The following is a 16,176-nucleotide window of genomic DNA, read 5'->3' as shown; positions in this document are numbered from 1 at the left end:
TAATGACATAAGTATATTTACAAGTATCTAAGATGGTATACAAATGTGGGTGACAATGACGGTGCTATAACTGTGAGACTGCATGAGCTGTCGGCAACAGTAGGATTCATTTTGAGAGAAACGGAGCCTGTGTTATTGTGCTGAATAAAGTCTAAACCCATGTGGCCTTATGAGGCTGTGAACCAATTCAGTGGGACCATCCAGTCCATTCATAAGAATGCTTTGAAGCATCGGACATTCCTGTTACCTCTATGCCCAGATCTCTTAATTAAGCCTTTATCTACCATACCTTTCAGAGGAAATGCATTCTTGTATCAGAGGATTTAGCAGATTCTTAACAAAGCAGTGCTATGTGCAGTCCCTGCTTTGTTTGTTGCTACACACTTGTATTCTCCTTCATCACTTTGGACTACATTTCTTATAACCAGACTGTGACATCCTTCCTGGTCTTCTTCCATACAGCATCTCTCTTCACATATCAGTATCCCATTTTTGAACCAACTGATAGCTGGTTTTGGAGAACCAACTACAATGCATTGGAAACAGGCAGAGGTTCCAGCAAAAGAAAAACAATCATAAATGTTTTTCATAAATTTGGGAGGTGCCTCTGTGACTTGAAATTCAAAGCTACAGCTATCTGTGCTCTCTGCTTCAAATTCTATCTGTTCTTCTTTTGATGGCCCAGCAAATACACCAACGTTGATATTAACACATGACTCTCCTTCCTCTTCCTGTTCCTGTTCTGTAACTGCAACTAGCCTAAGAGCTTTTTGGGAATCATCAGGGTTATGTTCAAACTCAAATTCCAGTTCTATTTCAGTTTGGTTGCCACTTGGGATAGTATTACCTACAAGCAAATCAATCTTTTGTGGTTGATCTTCTGCGACCTCCATCCCAACTTTTACTTCACCTTCACTTGCCACTGCAAGAGGCTTCTGACCCTCAGTAACAGATAAGAAGCACTTACACATCGCTTCTCCAACAGTATTAAGTGCTTTGCACAAATACATACCACTGTCAGAATGCACCACATTCTGAATTTTAAGACTATGGCTTCCATTCTCACTAATCATAGCATACTTCCAAGCATCTGGAGTAAGGCACCTAGTCTCCTTAAACCACTGCACTACTGGAGTAGGACAACCTGAGACTTTACAGTGAAACAATGCCTCTGATTCTTCTGAAACCTCTGTATCAAAAAGAGGAGTGATGAAGCATGGAGGCATTTCAGTCACTTTGAAGTCAATTTGAACATCTTTGCTTTCTTTCCCAGACAAAGCCAGGGTGCTTTCCACCAGAGATAAAGGGAGAACATCAAGAGATACAATCGTGCTCTGATTAGCAGAAGTGAGCTCAGGAATTGTGGCGATTTTCACTTGCTTCTCACATTCCTTGATATCAGTTTCATCCAGTTCTACCTCCAGAAGTATTTCCTGTGGAGAAGGCGTTCGTGATGTTGGCCCTTTTTCTATATCAAACTCTATAACATGTTGATGAGTTAGTGGAGGCAGCAGAGCTAAAGCTCTTCCATCATGAGGCAACACTTCTATCTGTGTAAGACTTTTAGCTTCCCCTATAATATTTACTGCATGGCACATATATTCTCCTCCATCTGTTTGTTTAATGTTATGGATTTCCAAGATACATATATTGCCTTCTTTTTGTACTTTAACTCTTCGATTTTGTTCAACTAGTGACTTATTTTTATACCATTTCACATCAGGCATGGGGAAACCTATGATTTCTGCAATCAAGCACAATGTGGTGTTCTCATAGATCTTTCTTTTGGCCAGCGGTTTAATAAAAGCAGGAGGCATTTCATTTCCCTTTGGCTCTAATGCTTCACAAGGTGTAACAAACATTTCAGTGCCTAGTTCATCAAAGGAAGAGCTCCTCTGCTGCCAAAGAGAACCAGTCAGTCTTTGATAACTTTCTGGTGATGTATTCTTTCTTACCAGCTTTGCAGGAGAAATTGCTGAATTTAAATTTGAATCCTCAGAAGGTGTAGAATATCGTTCCTCTGAAGGTGTAGAATATCGTTCCTCTGAAGGGGTAGAATATCTCTCCTCTGAAGGGGTAGAATATTGTTCCTCTGAGGGAGTGGAATATCGTTCAGGGGTGCCAACTGGTGTATGATAAGAAGGAGAAGATGAAGGAGATTCAAAATTCTCCACTGATGAGGGTGGTGTGTAGAATCTCTCACACTCTACCACTTCATCTCCATTTCTGCTATCAATATCAATAGACATTTCTGATTCAGGAGAAAAAGGGCGTGATAATTCTTGTTGTTGATTGTAATAATCATAAACAGTGCTAAATGTGACATCTTCGACCTCCGAAGAGGTGATAGATCCCTCTTGAGTTAAAACCTTTGATGAGCTCTCTCTCACATCTGGAATCTCCTTTTCATCATCAGCAAGCAAATATTTTGTAAAACAAACATCTGTTCCCTTATGAGAAGAGTTGTAGATCTCTTGAGATGGAAGAACAGTCTCTTCATTTAGCTTCCTGAGGGAAGGACTGACAAATTCAGCACTGCATTCTCTTTCACTCAGGGGTTTTGAACTTTGCTCTTGTTCTTCAAGATTATGTAAGGCTTTGGTCTCTTCCTGTTGGCTTATAACTGACTCATTTTTTAATGAAAGGAGGAATTGTGATAAGGAAAGTTCCTTGGCTGAGGTGTCAGATGGCTCCTGAAAAATAGAATGTTCTTCAGTGATTATTTGGGTTTCAGTAAGTTTCTGCTTATTGCTTTTTTCTGAAGAAAAGTCTCTGGTTTCCTCAATAAAGGAATGTTCAGTGACCAATGTTTTTTCCTCTTCTGTTTTATGAACACTCTGAGATCCTTTTTCAAGTGCAGCTTTTTTCATATCACATATGAAACTATCTGTTTCTGGAACTGTAAATCCTAAAGTATTATTGTGTTCAGGGATACCGGTTTCTCTCACTGTGGTTTGAAGATGCTGACTATGTGGGGTGGGTCCTGAGGGTTCCCTCATAAAGGCTTCACCTGACACGCTAAGCAGCGCTCCCTCAGGAATATTTCTTTTGCATTCACCATGCCCAGCAGAGACATCAGTGTTTTCTAAGGCCTTCTTCAGTATTTGAGTTATGGAGAGTTCTGCTAGTTCCTGTTCTATGATGTTATCTTCTTTCAACTGTCTCTCATGATTCTGACAAAGTTCTTCAGGTAAGGAAATGTTTTCTCCTGACACATTTTGGCCCTCCAGCTGTTTTATGAAATTCTCTGTTTCTGTTCCCACCACCTCAACAGCAGATGTCTGGCTAAAGGGGCATGTTTCTACCTCTTCCAACAAACATTCTGGAAAGAAAAAAGCTGCATGTGCTTTTAGATCAAACACTGGCTCATGGGTTCGCAATTCTTTTTCTTGGGACAAGGTATCTTTTTGTTGGCAACTGCTTTCATATGGGACTTGGCTCTCATCAGAAACCTCTTGAGTGGAAACCAGTTTCTGCCCTTGAAAGGCTCCTAGTCCTTCTGAAGCAGAAGATGGAAATTTGAGAGGCCTTTCCTCCTGTGACAACTTCTCTTCTTGCTGCTGGTCAGCATCTTCGGTGTTCAGAAAAGCTAATTTTAAATGAACAGCTTCTGGGAAGGCATATTCCTGAACACGTTCTTTTTCTATGTCGGTTTCCACAGATAGTGAATCTTCTTGAGTGGGTTGTATTATCTGATGTGTATCGTCTGTGATATCCCGTTCATTGATTATCATTCCTTCAGAAGCAGAATAAAGTTTTCTAAAGCAAATTTCCTCTGGCTGCACTGCTTCTTGTAGCTCATTATTGTTCTCTTCAGCAGGGTAAACTTGTTTTAAGTCAAATGTATCATTTGTGGATGGCAATGAATGTTGTAGTTCGTAAAATTCTTGCTTTATAAGTTCATTCACTTTGGAAAATCCTTGGTCAGAAGGTATAATTTTTTCTAAAACTTTCATATGCTGTGCATCATCAGTAACCTCAGCTTCTATGCTTTCAGCACTTTTAAGACGTTTTTCACCAATTTCTATATCTGAGCAAACAGAGACAGAATATTGATCTTTTGCATACATTGCTTCCTGCTGAAGACCACTTTGGTCTTGAATAACATCTATATTCATTTCTATTTGCTGAATGGATTGATTGAAAACTGTTTCTTGCTCTAGAAATGATGTATGTTCTGGGGCAATTTCATGGGCTTTTTCTACATCCTGCCTCTTTCCTTCAAATCCAGAACATGGAACTTCAGGAGCTACATCTCCCTGAGGTTGACCAACATTTTCAAAACACAGGGAAAGTTGTTTTAATTCATTTAACACTTCTTCTCTTGGTTGGCTTTCTTTGCAGAAATCTTCTAATGTGTCTTTCTCAACATTTTCTATTATTTTGTCATTGTTGGAAACAATTACTGCTTCAAATTCTGAAAAACCTTTGACAATTCCCTTCTGCTTTTGGGGAACAGCTTCAGTATCATACGAAGCTGGGTATGACTCTAGTTTGTCTATAGGTTCTGTCTCACTAGAAATACCTTTACTAGGATATATATCTTGTCTTGTAGCTGGTATTGCTATTTCTGTTCGTTTTGTGATCTTGTTTCTATTGGTTTCTTTTAATTTAGAAACCAAATATTCATCTTGGATATATGCATCCTCTGATTTAAGTCTGATTTGTTCTTTATCAATGTTTTCTTTATTCTGTATTTCATCAAGTGAGATATCCAGTTTATCAGAAGCTAGACATAGACTGATAGGCTCCTGACATTCAATTTGTTCTTGAATATTATTATCTACATATTCTCTAATAGGAAGAATTTCTTTTAAATCAAATACAGCTTCAGGCCTACCTGCTTGTGTTTTCCCCATTAATTCTTTATTTTGATCTATTTTTCTTGCTTCTTCTTCACCAGAGCTAAAATTATGGAACAAAACAGTTTTGCCAGTAAAGGGGCTTTCAGATACTTTCTCTTTTCTTCCTTTGAGCATTTTTTGCTGCTCATTGATTGCTTCTTCCATATTTTCTTTGCTGACAGCCTCAAAATCAAGCATTTTAGATGTAATTTGAAATTCTTGATTCTCAGCTTCCTTAGAAATGTCCTTATATTTAGATTTATTTTGAGTCACGTTGGCTGATATGCTTTGGTTGACTGCAGACCTAAATTCAGTAACACAATGACCTGTAGAAGTCTTCTGCAGCTGCTCAAATACAGTGGTTTTATCTTCTACACTCTTTGCTTCATACTCTAGATCATGACTTACAGGAGTGTCTTCTACAGTAGCAGACCTAACTCTTTCTCTATGACTCCCCATAACTATTTCAAGTTGGCTGCTTGATGATGTTTTAACTTTGTCATGTTCAACAGATGCATCACTTAGCTTATGAACATGGGAAGTGTCCAGCTCTGGAACAATGGCTACTATACTTTCTTCTTCCTCTGAGTCCATTTCTTTACTTGCTTCTTTTTTATATTGAATGTGAAAACCCAGACTTTCACTTTCATCAGTAAGTAGGGATTTCATTATATCATTTAGATATTTAGGTAATTGGAATTCTTTTTCTCTGTCTTCTGTGTCACTGGATGCTGTACATGTTTTATCAGCTAGGATGTCCAGTGTACTAATATTCTGGAACTCCTGGCTTACACAGTGTTGTTTATCATGAAAATTGCTCTCCATTAGTCTTACTGAGGATTCAAAATAATTGTCCTGTTCTTCTTTTGTAATCTGGTCCTGGATGTCTTTGACCTGTTTTTGTGCAGTTTTGGGGTCAGTCTGAGCAACAATATTGGAAAATACTTCTTGAGACGGATCTACTAAAAGATTGCAAGCAGTTTCCACTAAACCTGCATTGTTTTCAGCAACACATTTGTAAATGCCAGCATCTGATAAGGAAACTTTGTAAATGTGCAACCTATAAATACCATTTCCTTCTTCAAAGCAAAGATTGTCACTAGATATCAAAGCCTGGTTATTCTGAAGCCATGTTATCACTACTTGAGATTCTGTGGATATTAAGCATTCAAGTACAACTGAATCCCCTTCTCTACACCTAATATTTGGTTGAATTTTTTTTAAGATTTTGGGGAGTTCATGAACCACATCAAATGAAAATTTAAATTTATGTTTTATTCCTTTGGAAGTTTGTTCTTCAGGGAGTTCTTCCGGGATAAATTCAGTCCGAATTACTTCTTTGAATTCTTCTTGTTCTGGAGTTGGGGTTGGAGCAGTTATTTTGATTTCCAATGGAAGAGAAAGTTGATCTGTTTTGGAAATGCAAGGTTGAGGGAGATGAACTTGTGGAGGCAAGAGGGTGGCTTTACTAGGACTACTTAAAACTGGTTCATCTTTTTTCTTATTGTCAAATGCCGAACTAAGTTCTTCTTCCTCTTCTGTATAATCTGGTAATAGTTTAACTTTACATGTACCAAGTGGCTCCAATTCAGGTATCTCTTTTACTTTCACTCTTAGCATGCCTGAACTTGTTGCGGTTCCATATTGGTTAAATATCACACAAGTAATAGATCCTTCCTGATTGCGGGTAACAGCTGCGAATGTCAGCACAGAATGACCTTTTGTGGTGTTAATAGTGCAATCTTGGCTAAGTGATAGTGGTTTGTCATTGTTATACCAAGTGACTGTGATGTATGGGTAGGCTTGGAAAGCACAACTGAAAGTACAACTATCTCCTTCACTTACTTCTTGAGATTCAATTTCATGGATAAAAAAAGGAGGGCATGGCTCCAAACGTTGCACTAGAGAAGTCCTTTGCTGCACATGAGGTTCCTTAGTTTCAGCTGTCCCTTCCGATATATTTTCTTTGCTTTCAAAAGAACATTCCTTTACTGCCGTTTCCATTTCAAGACTTTTGGTCATTCCCCTGCTCTCACAAACTGCTGCAGATGCATTGATATTAAAGATAATTGTATCAGACATCACCATTTCTGGTTTCTGTGTCTCACTGACATCATCTCTCAGTAGCACTTTAACCAGAGGGGACGGGGTTTTAACAGGTTTTACAGGCGTGAAATCTTCAGCTCCTTTCTCTAAGTTGGTATCCGCTTTCATTTCTAACGACCTTCCTTGGATATCAGTATAACCCATCCATCTGGTATCCCTTTCTGTCACTGAAGCTGCCTTTGGAACTTCTTGTGCCATTGCTCTGCCAAAGACCTCTTTTCTTGGGAACATTTTTTCTGTATTGCTTCTGTTGGCTGATTCCTGGGGAGCCTGGAAAGGTGTAGAAAGGCCCAGAATTTGTCCCTTTCTAATGAGGAACTCTTCTGAAGTTTTCCCAAGCCTTCCCTTGGAATGTCCTATGGTAAATTCTTCTGGGTCTGGCATTTTCTTTTCATCAATTTGCTCAATTGTCTGAAAGACAGGCCTCTTTGCTCCTACCTGAGCTGATAGGTTTCTCTTATCCCTAAATCCAACATTTTTCACATATTGTGCTTCCGTTGATGCTTTTTTCTTTTCTAACATAACTTTTTTCGCCTCACGAAGACGCTGTAACTTTAGCCTGATTTCCTCATCAAGTAAAGTCTCTTCGTCACTTCCTACCCTAACCAAATGCTTTTTTCCTACCCCATCATTATCATACATAAGTCCCTGTCTTACAGATGGGGTATTTTCAAAACTTATTGTCCTTACCTTCCCTTTGGTAGGGGACAAATTAGTTAACGCTTTCTCAGTCTCCTGCCTCTTATCAAATGGTGAACCAATACATCTCAGGTCCACCTTAAGCCTATCATCTCTCTTTTTCTGCATCATATGTTCTATATGTTCACGGGTGCATTCTGACTTTCTTAGAAACTTTAGATTTTTGGCATTTTGTTCCTTCCCATGAACTACTAACAAAGATGCTGTGGACTCAGCTGAACCCTCACTATTAATAGCAAAAATCTTGTAGCTCCCTGAGTCTTCTTCCTGAACCTCCTTAACTTCTAGACTGGAATTATGCTTATCTGTGCAGCTCTCATTTTTTATTATTCTTCGTAGACTTTGGGGGATTTGTTTGTTGTTATGAAACCATGTCATTTTGGGTGAGGGATAAGCACTTAGTTTGCACTGGAAAACAACTGGTTCTCCAACCAAAACAGATTGATATTTTAATTTCTGTATGAAAGAAGGTTTCAGTTTCTCAGGACAGGGGGCCATAGCTCTGATTCTACTTGCACAGTTCTGGTTAGACAGAGATCTCAGAAGATCTTCTGAATCAGCAAAATTTTCTTCTTCAACAATGGATTTTTCTGTTGTGTATTTTGGCTCTTCACCGAAGAACAATTCTGCAAAAGAGTAACATTACATTGCAGCGTACTTTGCTCTTTCCATCAAATAGGTAGAGAAAAAAATGAAATTGCTAAAAATGAAATTAAATAATGAGCATGCTACAAATTCATCCCAAATACATAAAAAAAATTCACTCACCATATTTGTTCGAATAAACGCAACACTTGCTCTGTTTTAATGATTCTGACACGAAAATCGTTCATTGTCGGTTCTTTCTTCCAACTGTGGAAAATTTCTTCAGCAACAAGCAAAAATGAATCTCAAAAGGACATGTTCTTGTGAGTGCATGTTTTACTGCCCCAAAAGCTTTTTTATTCAGTTTAAATGTTTTATTTGCAAAGGGGGAGGGATTCTTACCTGACTTGCAGACAGTAGAATAAACGCCCTTTCTGAGCTCTTTGATTGTGAGTTATGATGGCCAAACAATTTAAAAAGATTATTTTCAAAACTATTAAAAATTAACTATAAGTAATTTACTAAAATGAAATGAGAAGGCGTTTATTCGAACTAATACAGCTGCTAAACTCACATGTTATGCAAAAGAAGAAAAGAAAGAAAAAAGGAGCAAGCAACAATAACCAACTATTCTATCTGCAAGCCAGGGTAAGAAATCTATCATGGAGAATTAAATGCATACAACAGGAGGGCACAATGAAAACAGGTCACTTTATCCTCTTGCATAAAACCACTTTGGAAACAAATGCCACCTCAATTTTATTAATGTACTAATGTTACAGAAGTAATATATTTTAAACCATTACAAGAAATTCAGTGGAATCTTAAGGGTCCTCATGCATTAGGAGATATGCAAAAGGAAAGCTTTTGCAACCAGCTGCATGGCATGTACTGAAAATAAAAACTGCAAATCTATAAAATGAAAGCTTTAAGTGTACTTTAAAACTTGTACTCTTTTGTAGTGCAAAATGTCTAAAGCCTATTTAAACACAGAAAACCAAAACAAAACATGCAACGTATTTGGATATTTTAGAATAAATTCTGCTTGTATAGGCTTTTTGAGGTGGCTACCGAACCTTTATGCTAAATTTAGTCAAACATCCCTTTGAGACTGTACCTTTAACTTCCATTTCAATCTGCTGCTCTATCTTCTCCTGAAGAACTTTTTCCAAAGCTGTAATAAAAAAAAGACAGAATAAACACTTGAATGTCATTACAGAACTGCACTTCATGATGCATTGCTAAAAGAAAAAAAAAACCACACAAACATACAGACATATACATGCTGGAAAATGCCCAGTAAGTCTAAAACACAAAGTGGAACTAAGGAATGTTCTGTTCCTCCACAACATTATAAAAGGATTTCTTCTTCTTTTGTGGGGAGGTGGGGTAATTCAACATGCCTTTAACATGCCTTGAATAATGTGATGACAATATTCAGCGATCCACAGTTGCTCTATTTATCGTGTATTGAGAAGCAGGCAGATTTCAGTGCAGGAGGAGGTTGTATATGGAAGGAACATGCAGTTGCCAACCTGTCACTCTCAGATGTGTGCTGCACTCGGCTTGTCCTGCAGAATTAATTATTCTGCACTTGTATATACCCCTCTGATCCTCATTAACTTTCAGTAATTTTAAACTGCATAGGGGACCATCATGCCTTAAAGAACATAATGCAGATTCCTCAACTATTAACTGATCATCCAGCCAGATGACCCAAGGTGTAGGAACACCTTTAATTGCACAGAAAAGCGAGATACCATCTCCTTCCTTGACAAGAGTTTCTGGGGGCAGAGTTTCAAGGAAGACGGGTATGGTGGTGTTAGGTTCTGCGATGTCTTCGCATGGCACTATGTCAAGGTGATAATCTTGGATCCTTTGTCTGTTTGTTTGAGCTGAAGATCCTGTCACCCTTGACGTTTCTCTGGAGGAATCTTCCTTGTATTCGTAGGCTGCTTTAAACTGAGACTCTTTGACTGATTTTATGCTTTTAGTATCTGATACAAGGGTAATTTTTGTTACTGTTCTGGCTTGTGCTTCTTTAGCTAGGTAAGAATAAAGTTAGGATAAGATTAGAGGTTTCGTAGCACTCAAAACCTTGATGTAGAACTATACATATATATAAAGCTATTAGTATGGTATAAGATGTTCAGCGTGTTAGTGCAAAAACAATAACATATTATTCCATTTACTATTCTGTTCCACATTTAAGGATTCTATTCATTCCAGGCAAAATGCATGTCACTGTTCCTTGGAATTTGTATGACTGATATCAGAGGGACAGGAATAGATTCATATTAAATTTATAAATGTATCTTTGTTTGCATCAAAGCGTCTTTCTCACAGCCTGGAAGGCAGACAACAGAAGTGAAGAAAAGTCAGAAAATCTATCAGTTGGAAGAAGCTGAGTGGAACAAAAATATACATTTTCTCTTTTGTTTTCAGGTTGGTATTCCTGCTCTTCTGAAGGTACCTCCAGGCCATTCGAAAAGAGAAATGAGAGAAAAGAATTCTCAGTCTCAAATTATTATTTAGACAGAATTATCAAGAATGGAGACACTTTCAATTGCATTATGGTGCTAACCATACTGAAAAAGAAGTAGGGATCTAACCACAGCAGAAGGCTTAATACCATAATCATCTGATGTGGAACAGAAAAGAAAGGAAAAGTAATTGGTATTTGTTTTTATTATATTTCATATCTGAGATTCTGATTTTGAAAGAAAATCTGTAGAGGTATTAACAGAAAAAAGTTCATGCTTAAAAACAAATTATATAAATTAAACATACTTCAGAGTATGACTAACATCTGCTTAATGACAGTATTTGTCAAAGCTAGAATATCTAAATTAAAGGTTAAGTTTCCAATAAACATGAATTTTAAAAATCTAATCCTTCTACTTTACTTGTTTTTGGAAAATAATGCAATAGTGTTCAAACTTGGTGCAAAGAAGCATGAAAGCAAGTTATGCAGATTACATAAGCATGCAAATAATTTATGAATCAAGCCCTAAAGATAGAGGAGAGGGGGAAAGTGGGACTGAAAATTAAGACTGAATGAAATGCTAGCCGTGAAGCCATAGGTGCTGAAGATGAGAATGTAATGAGAGTAAATAGCACAATGTTAAAAATCAGAATAACCACCTTCTACAGTTAGTATAGCAGTTGTTGTTACTTCTCCATAGTCGTTACGAACAGTACAGCTATATAATCCTTGATCTAAAAGTTGGACGTTAAAAATGGTGAGGAATAGAGCACTTCCATCTTGTGACACTCTTATTCTGTCGGACTCTTGAAGTGCTTCTCCATTGTGGGACCACAAAATTACATAAAAGTTCTCGCTTTCGAAAGCGCACATAAACTGGGCAGTGTCACCACATCTCACAGTGAGATCATGAAGCTTCAGAAGCATCTTTGGAGCACTCTCTCTCTCCACTCGAACTGGGGTTATACCTGTTTTGGCACTTCCTGATTTCTGAGTTATGGCTGTAGGCTGGAGCATTCCTGCTTCTTTCCCAGCTGCAGCTTTCCCCGTTGAAGTTCCAGCAATGGGTTCACAGACCTGCACAAGCGTTTCTTTTGAAGGCTCTTGCATTGACTGAATTTCTTTTACATAAACTTGGCTTTCCTTCTTTGCAAAAGGGGAAGCAATGTAAACTTCTGATTTGTCCTGGACAGATTTTCTTACATCTTTCCCAGAACTTTGCCTATCTAGGGCTTGCACTGTGTAATCAAGTAACAAAACATATGATTAATACTGAATTCCCTTCAAATTGCCCAATTAAAAACAAAATTATATGTCACATGATGAGAATGAAACATGTCATCTTCTTTGGAAAGGCTGGCATGCCAGGTGCATTCATTAAGGCACTTTTGGTAGAAAGCAGAATACATAAAGAAACTCCAGCCACAAGGATGAATGAAAAATGAAGGGTGTTCATGCTGATAGGGTGGGCTATGCATTTGTCTCTTCTTTTCATTGCGGCTGTCCACGGCAATTTGAAGGTGTTTATGATCCCCAAGAATGCAACTGTCATGTCTCATTTGGTCCCCATGTTCCCCTTTTAAAACCGAGTAGAGCAAACCTCAGAGAATTTGAGCAACTGCCAACACCTCCCTATCTTGAAGTGTGTGTCTATTTACTTTTCTAAACCAGGGGTTGAATCTGACATATAGAGCCAGGATGCAAATGCTAAACAGTCAGACACTTGAAAGAATAGGAAAAAAGAGTGCTTCATTTGGTTACTGCTAGAATTATATCCACATTAGTGATGGTACTTCTAAAACTAAAGAAGTGTGAAATGAGGAAAAGGGGGTCATTAGTCACAGCCTGTAACGTGTGGTTTATGCAACAAACTGAATCCCTAGGAAGAAAATGGGGCTTTACCTTCAGTGGTCACTGTAAGTGTAGCTGTACAAGTTGCGTCTCCAGCACTATTTCTGGCTTGGCAAGAGTACTGCCCAGCATGTTCTGAGAAAGCATCTACTATTATCAATATGGCTGTGCCGGTCGACTCATCAAAATGGAAAACTACATCTTTGGATGGCAACATTAGCTGCTGGTTATGAAACCAGAGGATTCCTGGTTTTGGCCTGGCAGAAACCCTGGCTTGGAATCTGACTGTTTCCCCGCTGCATACTCTACAGCTTGAAATGGGCTGGATAAAGACGGGCCTTTGGCCAACGGATTCCTTCTTAATGGAAACAGATGAAGAAACATGCCTTTGGGAATATGAGGTAACTTCTTCAACCTTAAACCCTGAAAAGAAGCATGTCATCTTTTAATTGCTTACACCTACTCAGCATTCTGTTGTCCTCCTACCAGTCTTCCATTCTATTCCTCCTTTCCCTGCTGACAACACTTATAATTGAAACACAAAACAAAAATTGGGATACAGCATGGGATCAAATGTCTCAAGTCTCCAATCTGATTATTGCTTTTGACAAATATTCACATTTGATTTAGCATCATATGAGTGACTCTGTCCCCTAAATTCCTCCGGTTAAAGATGTGCAACAAATCTAGGTACATTACCCATAGAATTCCCCCTTTGTCTTTTAAAACACACTGGAATGCTAATGTATATATTTGTGCTCAAGTGGGAATTCCTTGTCCTGTTTGTCTTACATAAATGCAATTTCATTCATATTAACAATGCTTAACTCTTTGATGTATTTAATATAAAAGACAGGGTCAGTTTGGTGCAGCAGTTAAGGCACCAGGCCAGAAACCAGGAGGCCATGAGTTCTAGTCCCGCCTGAGGCACATAGCAGCTGGATGATTTTGGGCCAGTCCTTCTCTCTCAGCTCTAGGAAGAAGGAACTAGCAAGCCACTTCTGAAAAATGCTGTCTAGAAAACTGCAGGGACCTAGTCCAGGCAGCCACCAGGAGTCAACATTGACTCGAGGGCAGCATTGATTATATATACACATATATCATAGCAGGTATCCCAAGATATCCAAAGTGGCTTGGACATGCTTTGTGGGGTATCTGAACCAAACTCTTTGAACAGCAGATACTCCCATGCTCTATTTGGGAAGCCCCTGGATTATTAGCCCCTGTTTTGAGAGTGACTATATAACATTACTTCATTTACACTATTCCAAATAATTTGAGGATCTCATCTATCCACTATATTCCATATTTGTCTACATGCTACACTGCAGCTCTTGTCAGTTTAAGTGGGTCAAAATGCATATTTATATTTATCTGCCCATTTTGAGAGGAAATACATGCTGAAATACATATTAAAATATGTGCCGTATTTGGACCAGATTTTTTAAAGTGCAGATTAATATGGAAATGTAACAAAATTACAGATGAAAACATGCAGACCAGAAAGAGGCAATTTCCCCATCCTCAGAAACTCGTTTTACAACTCCTCTTAGATCAGTTTTAGCACAATGAGCTGGCAGCAAAGAAAAATAGTCCTATGTCTTCCCTTCTCTGGTATGTATAATAATGCACAATTCTTGGTGTGATCATTTTGTACCCAGAGGAGTCTCTGGGCTGTTGCTTTTGAACAACAGCAGCCACTGGGCGAAATAGTTCTAGTCTCAAGATTAAAGGTGGTCTGGCGTAAGACATGGAAAAGAGAATGGTGGACTAATGATTGGAAGTCAGCAGACTTCTCTGGATTCTGCTTGCTTGCTTTCAGTTATTGTCATGAAAAAGTAAATTTGCTTATGATAAAGAGGATTTTTAAAATGCTCTTTTTGGTCCAGACTAAATGCTAACTTGAAACAGAATGGAAGAGTGAAATGAATGGAACATTGGAACAATGTGAAATGTGCAAAATTTATACCTTGGAGACAAAATGGACATTGTGGACTTCAGACAATGGGGATGATTATTTGAATTAAAAGACATGAACATGAAAGACAATTACATGTAGGTTTATGAAGGAATATTAATGTTTAAACACATGCAAATTTGTGCAGGTTCTATGTAGACAGCACATTGTACCTTCCAGCCTCAGAGTAGCTGTACTTGACACCTGGCCAACAGAATTGCTGGCAACAAAGGTGTAAATCCCTTCATCCTCTGGGTAAGCTTCTGCAATCTCCAGCTGGTAAGTGTCTTCAAACTGGGTCATCCTAAAGAAGCGGGATGGCTTGATTTCTTTGTTTTTGCTATACCACGATATTTTGAGGTCTGCTCCAGCGCAAATAAACAAAATGTGAAAGAAAAAGAAATGTGTTTAAGTTTTATTGTGTCATTCTTAATGAGGAAACTAATGAAAAGACTAGAATCTTGTTATATTTTCCAGGTCAGAATTAAAAGGACATTGGATTTTGAAACCCCCTACTGAGATCTCCCCACTCTCTTACTGCCTTTAGATTGTTTCCCCCTATGTCCTTTTTCCTGCCAGTAGCTACCAATATGTGGCCCAGGTATATGGAAGCGTTATTTGTAAATCTTGTTAAAATTTTACAATAGGCACAAGGCAATGTTGGTAACAGCTATAGTTGGAGCAGCATGTGCTATTCTATTTCTATAACCCACCAGATATACTGGGACTGTGTCAGGGCCAGCCCAGGAACAATGACAAGTCAGTGTATTCCAAACTCCAGTTCTTTATTTGCTCTCACCGTACAGACAGAATCTTGCCAGACTAAAGCTACCATACCTAACCTAAGGGGAAATAACCGGGGAGACTCTAGGGTGGGGCCACCCTGAACCTCTTCGTTTTCCCACCATTGCCGCCCAGACTGTGCCCCCGCTTATCTCCTCCACCTCCTTGGAATGTGCTCCCTCCTTCCTGAGAACCAGCGGCACGGCCGAAATCCACCACAGATTGCAACTCACACAATTGCCAGCCTATGGATTTATGGAAGGCTGGTGTAGACTAATTAATCAAAGATGCTGTATTCCTTCTTCGTCCATTACAGCTAACATTTTAGTAAGTGGGATAAATGATCAAGTGGACAACTCTAAGATTTATAGCAGTTTTATGTCAAACGTGTCCTCTACTTCGAAGATTGCTAGCTTTTGCTATTTGGATCCTGTTGAAGTGAATACAAGAGTTTGTTCTAATGAGGCACAGATACCTGGGCTAATAAACACTCATCAACTGATAGGAAGCCCCAATAGAATTTAAATGCTTTTTTCTTTCCCAGTTAGTGTCAGTTCCCACATTCAGACGCTAATAAAAAAACGCTCTGTGCAATAATGCTTAGCATCAAGATAATTCTTATCCATCAACACACCCATACGTTTTGAAGTTTGAAGCCAGAAAAGCATGTAAAAATGATCTTTTGACTGATTTTATAATGTTTTGCATTGCAGAAAGACGTCCAATCTCATGTGACTTTTTGTCCTGCTGTAATATGGACCAACCTACTTTGTTACTGGCCAGCAATGTTTCAGTTGCTGATTATATATGTGTGTGTGTGTGTGTATGTGTATATGTACACACATGTGCACAGTTATATCTGTATC

The 16,176-nt window shown here is 38.5% G+C and overlaps 1 protein-coding gene across 1 annotated transcript in view; it reads right to left on the bottom strand.

Moving 5' to 3' along the window:
* TTN (titin) overlaps positions 1-16,176 on the bottom strand; it is a 286,118-nt gene that overhangs the window by 220,956 nt on the left and 48,986 nt on the right. The window contains exons 43-45 of the mRNA XM_063305418.1: positions 14,701-14,889; positions 9,352-9,408; positions 503-8,275 (exon numbers count right to left, since the gene is read on the bottom strand). Of these exons, the coding sequence (XP_063161488.1) occupies positions 503-8,275; positions 9,352-9,408; positions 14,701-14,889 (8,019 nt within the window). The remainder of the gene's footprint in view (positions 1-502; positions 8,276-9,351; positions 9,409-14,700; positions 14,890-16,176) is intronic.

The sequence above is a fragment of the Candoia aspera genome, chromosome 1 (genome assembly GCF_035149785.1).
Source record: "Candoia aspera isolate rCanAsp1 chromosome 1, rCanAsp1.hap2, whole genome shotgun sequence".
NCBI lineage: Eukaryota > Metazoa > Chordata > Lepidosauria > Squamata > Boidae > Candoia > Candoia aspera.
This window is presented reverse-complemented; position numbering and strand designations above follow the sequence as displayed.